This window comes from Teleopsis dalmanni, chromosome 2 (genome assembly GCF_002237135.1).
Source record: "Teleopsis dalmanni isolate 2A chromosome 2, ASM223713v2, whole genome shotgun sequence".
Classification (NCBI taxonomy): domain Eukaryota; kingdom Metazoa; phylum Arthropoda; class Insecta; order Diptera; family Diopsidae; genus Teleopsis; species Teleopsis dalmanni.
In genome coordinates this window covers 186131854-186142892 of record NC_051847.1, presented here as the reverse complement: position 1 = coordinate 186142892, position 11039 = coordinate 186131854, and the positions used below count along the sequence as shown (strand labels likewise).

At 34.0% G+C, this 11039-nt stretch overlaps 3 protein-coding genes across 3 annotated transcripts in view; 1 reads left to right on the top strand and 2 right to left on the bottom strand.

The window, feature by feature from the left end:
• Positions 1-1699, bottom strand: part of LOC119676375 (uncharacterized protein K02A2.6-like) — a 2899-nt gene extending 1200 nt beyond the window's left edge. The window contains exons 1-2 of the mRNA XM_038087611.1: positions 1079-1699; positions 133-958 (exon numbers count right to left, since the gene is read on the bottom strand). Coding sequence (XP_037943539.1) covers positions 133-958; positions 1079-1699 — 1447 coding nt within the window. The remainder of the gene's footprint in view (positions 1-132; positions 959-1078) is intronic.
• A 386-nt stretch (positions 1700-2085) lies between these two features.
• LOC119676374 (uncharacterized protein K02A2.6-like) lies at positions 2086-3072 on the bottom strand. Its single transcript, XM_038087610.1, has 2 exons — positions 2530-3072; positions 2086-2445 (listed from the first exon to the last, which is right to left on the bottom strand). Exons 1-2 carry the CDS (start codon positions 3070-3072, stop codon positions 2086-2088), a joined length of 903 nt encoding a protein of 300 aa, XP_037943538.1.
• Positions 3073-4451: 1379 nt separating this feature from the next.
• Positions 4452-11039, top strand: part of LOC119676373 — an 8644-nt gene continuing 2056 nt past the window's right edge. The window contains exons 1-4 of the mRNA XM_038087609.1: positions 4452-4474; positions 5905-5986; positions 6690-6893; positions 10734-10926. Coding sequence (XP_037943537.1) covers positions 4452-4474; positions 5905-5986; positions 6690-6893; positions 10734-10926 — 502 coding nt within the window. The remainder of the gene's footprint in view (positions 4475-5904; positions 5987-6689; positions 6894-10733; positions 10927-11039) is intronic.

The window sequence follows — 11039 nt, the reverse complement described above, 5'->3', positions numbered from 1 at the left end:
TGGCATTGATGAAATTTGGAGTGAATTCAAAAATTGGTTGTGAAGAGAGGTCAGAGCTACTTCTAGTTTTAAGCTGATTAACATGACGTTTGATGTAACCAAAAGATGTGTTCACTCGGTAAACCATTTTACCAAGTTGTTTCACAATAACTCCTTTTATCCATTTTTCCCCTCTTGCGTAGTTTCGAGCGAAGACGGGTTGCTTTAGACTAAATTTCATTTTCCGTTTCGAAGCTTCAAGGTGCTTTCTAGGCGATTCAAACAGTTGACTCAACAAGGTACGAACAGGCCTTCCATGTAAAAGTTCTGCAGGTGATTTACCCTCAGCATTCGGCATTGCACGATATGTTGCAAGATATTTTGATACAGCGAATTTGAGAGACAATCCATCGTCAATGTTTTTCTGAACAGCAGTTTTAAAAGATCTGACGAATCGTTCGGCTAACCCGTTTGAGGCTGGATGAAACGGCGCTGTTGTTATATGTTTGATGCCAAGTTTTGAGCAAAAATGTTTGAATGCTTCAGCTGTAAATTGCGGACCATTGTCACTTACGATGGTTTCTGGTATACCTTCCAGAGAAAATATAGAAGACAATGCTGATATGGTGTCAGCCGTTGTTGTTGTAGATAGTTGTACAACGAACGGAAATTGTGAGAAAGCGTCGACACAAATTAGCCACATTGAATTACAAAATGGACCAGCAAAGTCGATATGTACTCTCTCCCAAGGTCGATCAGCTTCAGGCCAGCTTAAGTATTCACGTGCGTGAACAGGATTTGCAATTTTGCACACATCACAATTTTCAGTTAATTGTGCGATGTCTTTGTCAATATTAGTCCACCAGACATGTTGTCGAGCTAGCTGTTTCATTCTCGATACTCCCCAATGACCATCATGAAGAAGTTTAAGAATTTTCTGCTTAAGGGAGGCTGGAATGACAACCCGGTTGTACTCCGTCTGGAGGCAAAGCAAATTGTTGTTTAGTATTAAAGCAAAGCGATGATTGAAAAATGATCGAAGATCAGCATCTTGAGGCATTAGCTTTTCAGGCCAACCGTTTGTAACGAGAAAATAAACTCGGCGAAGAATTGGGTCATTTTTGGCATGCTGACGAATTATTTCAGCGTCGATAGGTGTGTTAAGTTCATTGATGTTGAAACAGGATTCTTCATGATCAAAAGTTTTGTCTTCACCAACAGGTAAACGAGATAAAGCATCGGCATTTCCATGCTCAGTAGTTTTACGATACCGAACATCATACTGATAAGCCATTAGTATAATAGCCCATCGCTGTAAACGATGTGACGTCATCGACGGCAACTGATGAATTGGATTAAAAATGCTAACAAGAGGTTTGTGGTCAGTAACCAAGGTGAATCTTCTTCCGTATAAATATTGATGGAAACGCTTGACTCCAAAAACGATAGCTAGCCCTTCCTTCTCTATCTGACTATATCGTCGTTGATGAATGTCGAGAGTTTTAGATGCAAAAGCAATAGGCCTTTCTAGACCGTCAACGTACGTATGCGAGAGCACGACTCCTATGCCATAGGAGGAGGCATCTGTAGCTAGAACCAACGGTAAATCTTCCTGATAATGTGCTAATTGCGCTGCATTGAGAATATGCGTTTTAAGAGCTATAAATGCTTGTTGTTGTGCTGTACCCCATGTGAATTTTACATTTTTTCGGCGCAGCATGTTGATTGGCGCGGATAATTGCGAAAAATTAGGTATAAAATTATGGTAATAGTTTACCTTACCCATGAATGCTTCTGCTTGCTTTAGATCTTTAGGCGGCTGCAGGTTTTTTACTGCTTTTAGTCCCGACTCATCTGGCAATATACCTTTTGCACTAATTTGACGCCCGAGATATTCGATTTTATCTCGCAGAAAGAAACATTTTTCTTGCTTGCACCTGATACCATTTTGTTGCAAAATAACTAAGATAAACTAAGTTTCTTAAGCGGCTGATGTTTTGTAAAATGTAGTGATCAGGTGGCGAAGGATGATGATCATCTGAGATTAATTTAATCCACAAACCTTACTACGCACCTTGAAGAAAAGCTCAAGATATCCTTTGAGAATTAGGCAATGTGAGCCATTGCATTCCACAAACAGGTAAACGTTAGGTTAGTAAGGAATAACCCAAGTGGAGTGTTGACAACCATTATTGTTTTTGCTTCATCGTCGAGTTCCATTTGTAAATACGCATCCTTAAGGTCGATTTTTGTAAAATGTTGACCGCAATTTATTTTATGGAAAAGACTTTCGCGTATGGGCAAAGGATATTGTTCAATGTCAATTTGCGCATTGACTGCTTGTTTAAAATCCCCACAAATTCTTATGGAACCATCAGCTTTTGGCGCTAGTACAATAGGCGAAACCCATTGGGAAAACTTCACAGGTTTCCAAATACCCGCATTTGTCAATCGATCGACTTCTTTCTTGAAAAGTGACATTTGCGAAAATGGAATTTGTCGGCTTTTGTAAAATTTCGGATGTGCATTTGGCTTTAAAAAAATACTGACCTTAAAGTTTTTTATTGTGCCAAGAGCTGGTTCAAAAATATCACCATATTTCTTACACAGCTCGCTAATTCTGTGTGATTCACTTTCAGTAATGTTACAAATTTGTTGAATCTCAAACCCGAATTCTTTAAATAAATCGAAACCGAATAAATTGTTACAGTTTTCGACATCCACGACAACGATTACCACTTCCCTTTCTTTTCCGCCACATTTGATATCTACGCAAAGTTCACCAAGCACTGGAATTTCATTTTTGCCAAAACCAAATAAGGTTTTTGTACAATTCCGCAACTTTGGGCAATTTAGAGTTTTGAATGTTCGCTTATTTATTAAAGAAACTGTTGCACCAGAATCCATTTGGAAAGACACAATTTTATTACAAATTTCCAAGTCAATGTAATTCTTATTGCTTTCAGTTTTTACAATACCTGTTAAACTGTTAATTGTTTCAACAGTACCAATGTTGTGACTTTTACGACGGTAATCTTTCTTCTTGTTTTCATCACCTAAATTACGTTTGTTGTTCTTGTTTTGTTTTGACATGCACACTGGCGCAATATGTCCAATTTTGCTACATCTATTGCAAACAGCATTTCTAAATTTACAGTTTTCTCTTGCATGAGAGTTTCCACAGCCAGAACATGATTTGAATTTTACTTTATTATTGTTATTGTTGAAAACACCCGGCTTTTTTATGTACCAACTGAATTAACAGGCATTGAGTTTTCGATCGTTTGTTCTTTAATTGTTGCCACCGTTTTAGTGGTTGTTTCGTACAATTCTGCAATCTGTAAAACATCAGCAAGTGTTGGCTGGGGCTTTTGGAACGCAGCCGTGCGCACTGCATCGTGCGGTGTACGTATAATAATTTGGTCACGAATCATATCATCCACGAAATTGTGCAAACAATTCTGGGCTGAGCACGAAAAGTTACACTCTCTTGCCAATCCGCGGAGATCGGCTATCCACTCTCTGTATGATTGATGTGGCTTCATTTCCCTTTTGAAAAAATCGTAACGTGCAGCGACCACATGTCGTTTCGACTGGAAATGATCCGTTAGTTTTTCCGTTAAATTTTCGAAAGATTGTTCTTGTACTTTCGTGTTACCGAAAAGATTTTTTAGCAGCTCAAAATTTTCTGTGCCAATCCAAGACAAGAAAAATGATTTTTGTTTTTCACTGCACTGAACTGAATATGCTAAAAAATGTTGGTTAAGTTGTTCTAAGTACGATTCCCAGGTTTGCTGTTCTTTCGAAAATTTGTGAAATACTGGAACAATGTTGTTATTTCTTTCAGATACACCGGCAGTACCTTGTTTTTGGAACATTGAGTCCATCCACTCACGTTGTTGTTTCAGTAAATTTTTTGAGAACTCTTGTTGTTCTTTAAGCAATTGCTTATAAATTTCACTTTTAACTGAATTTTGTTTACATTTCATTATTTAAGATTGCTTAAACTAATGCAAAACATACTAGATTATAACACATATTAAATAGTTTTGTTAGATAAAGATAAATGTGATAGAATATAATATTGTGTCCTTTCTTCTTTTCTAAGGATAAAATTGATTGAAATTTATGATGTAGATTTGTAAAATTTTAATTCGTTTTACGAAAATTTAAAATGTCTACTTAAAGCTGATTAAAAGCACTAGTTAAGAATTTTTAAATTTGATTCCAAATTATGTTAATTTATTCTAGACAGATTAATAGCAAATTATCTTAAAAGTTCCAAGCTATTTAACGTAGTTATCTTTGAATAATTTACATGAAAAACTCTACAATGAGCGTTTTAATCTGATACTGTTTGTTGTAGATTGAAAAAGTCTATCCAATGCAAGGAAAGTTTGTAAAGTTTCTATTTAGACTATAAAGGAGCACAATTTACAGATATTACCATCAGGTATGCCTTAGTTAGATATATGCCATTTTATAGTTTATTCTCGTGAGTACAGAGGTTCTTTTATTAACCTTTCTCCAGCTTAGGTCAGGTCTGTGTCATCCTAAGCTCTAGTTTTCGTGAGTGCAAATATTACTTTGAAAACTTTACTGCTTTTTATATAAAAACGCCTGTAGTTAAGGATTAGCTAAGTTGCCCTTTATCTCACTAGCATATCAAGATTTGATAAATTTTTTTTGCGTTATTGTAGAATGCCACAGTATATCAACCCTGTACTGTAATTATCGTGGAAAAAACTAATAATAGGCAACATAATTCTTTGGAATTTTCTTTGGAATAGGCAACATAATTAGCCATGTTACGCTATATTCGTATGATCAATATATAAAAATAGAGTTATCTTTAATATATTACTCAATATATTAACATTTCTTCTATTTTCGTATACTAACTCGGATAAGATTTATGCCACTGAAATACCTCTAAAAGCAGTTTGTGAGAATATAAATCTCTTTTCTATTAAATTTATTATTTTCAGAGAAAAAACTGATTCCTACTTAAAAAAAGGTATCAGTTTGCGATTAATTTATCTGTCTATACCGCTTACCATTTGGAATCCATCGATATACACTGCTGTTTTATCTTGCTTTGAAATCTGGTCTACATTTTAAAGTTCTTACGTTAGAATACAAGTCGTGTAGAAAATTATAAATATTCCACCATTTTGAAGGGATCATTTTGATATAATATCATAATCGATAGTTTACCATGTAGTCAATAGTATTAGTTGAAAATATTCTTTTTTTATTTATCATTTTGTCATTGGATGAAAAAAAAATACAATAATTGAAAGTCTAAACTGCATAATTTCATAAATTTTGAATTCATCATTATCAAATTTAAAATGAAATTTTCCAAGAAATGGAAACTTAGAATAAAAATATGTTCCACGTAATAGGTCTAATATCGAAGTTAGCTAATTCGCGTAAACAATATGTAGCATGTCGTAAACACTCAAATTCAGACGTTTGGACTAAACACTTTAAAAGCTTGAAAATAGTAGAGCTATTGAGTATTGATATATAATATCAATATATTATTTAATATAAATTATATTCAGTTAAAGTCCTAATACAATTGACAAGCCATTCAGTGTAAATCTAACCGAACTGAGATTCTTAATTCATTTATTAGAAAGAGATTATTTTTTTAATTAGAAAAGATTTTTTTATGCTCTATTATTTTTTTGATAATATCTTCCTTTGTTGTTAAAATATTCTGTTCACAAATAAAACTTAATTTCATCATACTTTAATGGACTATAGTTTATAACTCTGATAACAATCTAGAATACACTTACTTTCATATCGTATGCTTTTCTTTCATCATATTCTCCTGTGTTCTTATCATATTTTGATGAAAAATGAAACTAATTTCAATATTTTTAATTTTATTTTGTGTTTCTCATCTTTCAGATCACATGACCGAGAAAGTGGCGACTACGCTGGTTCGATTTCTGATTTGCAAAGTGTTACCTCACGCCTCAGCACAGTTTCGGTAAGTATTTTAAGTAAACTCATGCAACTCATAAAATCCTTTAGGTGTCGCAGTCACATTTCAGCCATTTACTAAATCTCAAATGGATAAATCTGAAATGTCCTGCGGCAAGAATTGCACTTCATTTAAATTCCGAAATCAGTACGGAATAAAAACTTTAAGGATGTCATTTGTCACGCCAGCTAAATTGATTAAGTGCACTTCAAAAATATAAATAAAAAATAAATTATTTCATTGAAGAGAAAATAAATAAATAAAAATAATTCAAAGGAGATGGAGAAGCACAAAGTACTGTAAATAATAAAGATGAATAAAACTTTTTGCTATTTTAGCAACACAATTTGTGCCTTTTTTCCAAATATATTTTTCTTATTTTTCCATACAAAAAGCAAAAAAGTTAAAACAAACACAAAATGTGAAATGCTTTTAAAAAGTTAACATTTTGCTGTGATTTAATATTTTTACAGCCAATAAAAATAAAACTTTCAATTCCATTGATGCCGTCATTTTCCATTTTTTTACTTTTCTTTACGGTTTCTGTATTTTTTCCAGTGTATTTATTGTCAACAGATTTAGAATTTCAACCAAAAACAATCTGTCCAACTCAACTTTAGCCAATAAATTATTTATTTTATTTTATTTTATGTATTTTTTTTAAACTTAATTCCATTGTTACTAAACCATTTCTTTTTTTCCTTCACAGATTGGCACAAATAATTGCACTGCACGTTACCGCACTTTAAGTGGCGGTCGTGGTGAGTCACCATCCTTGTCACCGAGTCCATCATCTGATTATGAAGACATTGCAGCATCGCGTGGCTTGCCACCTAGTCTTGTGGCAAAGAGCAAAAAGAATGGCATCGCACACAAGGCGAACACCATCAGTCAGAAAGCCACAGTACATCACGTAAGTCAATAAACACATCTGCTACACTGTTTGATATATGTATGTGAGAAGGACTATAAGTGTGTGTTGTGTGTGTATGGATTAGAGCATATCTAGCACGGAAACGGAAATGCACTATTAAACTTCTACCTAACAACAAAATTTCAATTTACAATTTCTGTTACGAATTCTAGTTGGGCAAAAAATGAAACAAAACGAATCTTATCGCGTTTGGAGACACAAATTTTGTGGCGTTGTGTAATTGTGTAGGAATGTGTAATAGTGTAGGTGTAGATAATGAATGCCAACTATTGCTGCGGTACTGTTATGGTTATTTGGAGTTTGGTTTTAGTTCGTCGCTCCACTTACGCTTCACTTGCAAGCTGCTCACATTCTTACCAGTGCGCAAGTTGTGCATTTGTCATCCGTTTTTGCACAAGTTTTGTTTAATTTGTTTAGTTTTTGTCGGAAACTTCCTCTACTATGTAAATAGAGCTTTGCTTTAATTGGAAAAACCTTCGGAAAATCCAATTTTAATTAAACTCAATCGACCACTTTCATTCCATTGCAAACTTTGTCGTGTAATGTTTTATTGGTTTACACTCATCGCATTGCATTTTACTTGCAGCAAAGGAATTATAAATTTAAAATTTTGTAACTGCAAAGCTCAATGAATGAGTTCCTTTTATACCCTTCAAATTATAACAAATTAATAGTATATGTACCAAATATACATCCTTTATGGAATGAAGTTTGTAGTGCGGAAACTAAAATCGGTTGTTAAACAACATAACATGTCAGATCTATTAAAATTATCAAATTCATACGCTGCTACTTATCTGACTCTTGATCTATTCGACTATATTTTTAAGGGATCACCAATAGGAATGAATTTGTCGATATGTATGATAAGATAGATCAATAAATGATTTAGTTGAATAGGAATTCTATATGAATTCCTAGATGTACACTAGATTACGAAAACTAGCATCAAACACTTCAACGGAAATTGTGAAGCTATTTGAAAATGATCGTCTGTCATCCTCATACTCCAGCCTAGGGCCATGATCGGAATGTTAAATAATGTTAGAGCAACTCAAAAATGTTTGAACTACTCGAAAATTTTCGAGCTACTTGAAGATGTTCGAGCTACTCAAAGATATTCCAGCTACTCGAAAATCTTCGAGCTACTCAAAGATATTCCAGCTACTCGATGGTGTTCGAGCTACTCGAAGATGTTCGAACTAGTCGAAGATGTTCGAGCTAGTCGAAGATGTTTGAGCTTGTCGAAGATGTTCGAACTAGTCGAAGATGTTCGAGCTACTCGAAGATGTTCGAGCTACTCATAGATGTTCGAACTACTCGAAGATGTTCCAGCTACTTGAAGTTGTTCGAGCTACTCAAAGATGTTCGAACTACTCGAAGATGTTCCAGGTACTCGAAGTTGTTCGAACTACTCGAAGATGTTCGAACTAGTCGAAGATGTTCCAGCTACTTGAAGATGTTCGAACTAGTCGAAGATGTTCCAGCTACTCGAAGGTGTTCGAGCTACTCGAAGATGTTCGAACTAGTCGAAGATGTTCCAGCTAGTCGAAGATGTTCGAGCTACTAGAAGATGTTCGAGCTACTCGAAGATGTTCGAGCTACTCGAAGATGTTCGAACTACTCGAAGATGTTCGAGCTACTCGAAGATGTTCGAACTACTCGAAGATGTTCCAGCTACTCGAAGATGTTCGAACTACTCGAAGGTGTTCGAGCTACTCAAAAATATTTGAACTACTCGAAGATGTTCGAAATAGGCGAAGGTGTCCGAGCTACTTAAAGATGTTCCAGCTACTCGAATATGTACGAGCTACTCGAATATTTACGAGCTACTCGATGATGTTCGAGCTACTCGAAGTTGTTCGACTTACATCCTTGATGTTCTAAAATGTTAGAACTATAATTTACTATAATGTTGTCTTAACAAATATTTTTTACATATTTCTATTGTAAATAAAAATATTGTACTGACATACCTTAAAATTTAAAAGTCAATAATCTAACTAGAGGAACCAAAAGACTTTCCCTAACTTCAATTAAAATAGGTGTACACATTACAATTATTATGCTTAAAGGACCGTAAGCAATCATTTCAATCGACTAGAAACCCCTACTGATTACTACTATTGTAATTTCGTATAAAAGGAGAAATAAAAATGTTACTTATCTACTTTGTCATTCCTTGGCATTTGGGAGAATATGTATATTTACTCTAGGGTCCCCCTTTCTCAAGTGTATGTCCGCTAACAGCAATAAAGACATTAGTAACAAAAATAACTGTATCACGCATGATGTTGTCCATCTGTTTCCTTGCCACAATGCACACACAAACTTTAGTTCAATCTATCTTTGGACCTGCCTTTATAGAAGTCAATAGGTTTGATACTAGTTGACTTTAATTTAAATTCCACAAGTTCCTCAATCCAATCTGACTACTAAATAATCTTGTGTCCTTTACTTTACTAGTACCTATCATCATCCTAACTCATATATTTGTCTTCGCATATGAATAACTTTCGTATTATCTAGTAGAACCTTTTGAATTACAACAACCACAATACTGTTTTATTAAAATTCGAAAGGGGATGGAAGAACTTCTTTTACGGTCTTTATAAGTCTTGTCTATTGCGTGACGTTGTTTCAAAGCTGTCTACCAAAAAAATCGACTGCCGATTTTCCGTTTATTATTACAGAGTACAAGAGTTTAAAGCACTAAATATACTTTCCTTAAATAGTAGAAAACTTTTTTAATAAATAATTCAAATATTGTTTTTGAAAAGTATTGAAATTTCATTTTTTCGGAATTTTACTTACTTAAAATACTTGGAAGTTAACAAAAACTATTTGAACAGAACAAGAAGTCAGACACTCTGCTTGGTAGAAAAAGTAACTAACAAGTAATTTATTTCCGGAAAATTATATTAAATACTAAGAAGTCTCGACTGTTGCTAATATTCCATCCCAATAGCATTATTTTGCCATTTTCAAAGAAATATATTACATTACACTTTTACTAGAAACACTCTGAGAAAAAAAGACGTCTACTCTACTCAGATCGTCGTGTGTAATATTTTAAAATTACATTTAAAATAAAAACAAACTTAAAAAACTATAATATTTTTCACTTCTTAACAAAAAGTGAAAAACATATATACGTATATACATACGCATACACGCATACATGTGTAAATAAAAACAATAAAAAACATTTTCACTACAAATGCACATGCTGCTTACTTTTCACATAAAAGAAAGTTAATAATTCACTTAATACTTTGTAAGTAGGAAGAAGAGCTTGTTTTGTGTGTGTACTGACTGCATGACTGTATGTGTAATGTTAGCTTGTGTGTGTGTGTGTGAGTCTGCACTATTAAACTTTTTAATGATTTAACTAACAAAAACTTTTATTTTTTTTTCTGAATTTTTTTTCTATGTGCTGAAACTATGCATCGTGCTTGCGTTCTTCAACTATAACGTTTTTGTCTTCAACTACAACTTCGTCATCTACAACGCCATCGTTGTCTGGCATATGCGCCCAAAAATATGCTTTGGAATTCACAAAATTCATAAAATATCTAACCAACTTCGGCTAAATTACAAAAACAAAAAAAAACCACTTGCTGCTGTTAACCTAATGCTGTTGATGTGATGTTGCTGCTGTTGCTGTTGCTATTGCCACTGTTGCTGTTAATGGTGGTGTTGTTGCTGTTACTATTTATGCTGCAACTTCTACTTCGACTCAACTCTTCTAACTTTACTAATTCTACATACATGTATACACATATATATATATATATATTCATACAATCTTTTATAAAGTCCAACGAAATGCGAAACTCACCGAAGGAAATTGGCGCATTTAATGAAAATGGCAGGAACTTTGTTGCCACAAAGGATACTTCAAGGGATTTTAGCAATTCCCAAGATAATACCGACCGTGGCAGTATGAGCGATCAGGCTTTTGCATGCTCTGCAAGTTCAGTGGAAAGTTTACCCAGTGCTTCCGGTTCAAGTAAGTTATTTATGTATATATAGTTTTATTTTTATACGCTTACAATCCTATGGAGCTCAGTGCTTTTACAACTCCAACATTTCTATGGGCAATCGCAACTCCCACTACAGATT

Excerpts from the sequence above, each read along its gene's own strand:
- LOC119676374 (XM_038087610.1), bottom strand. The coding sequence starts at position 3,072 with ATGTCAAAACAAAACAAGAACAACAAACGTAATTTAGGTGATGAAAAC. Across the intron at positions 2,446-2,529 it reads GCACAATAAAAAACTTTAAG|AAAGAAGTCGATCGATTGAC; the intron begins GTCAGTATTTTT and ends TCACTTTTCAAG.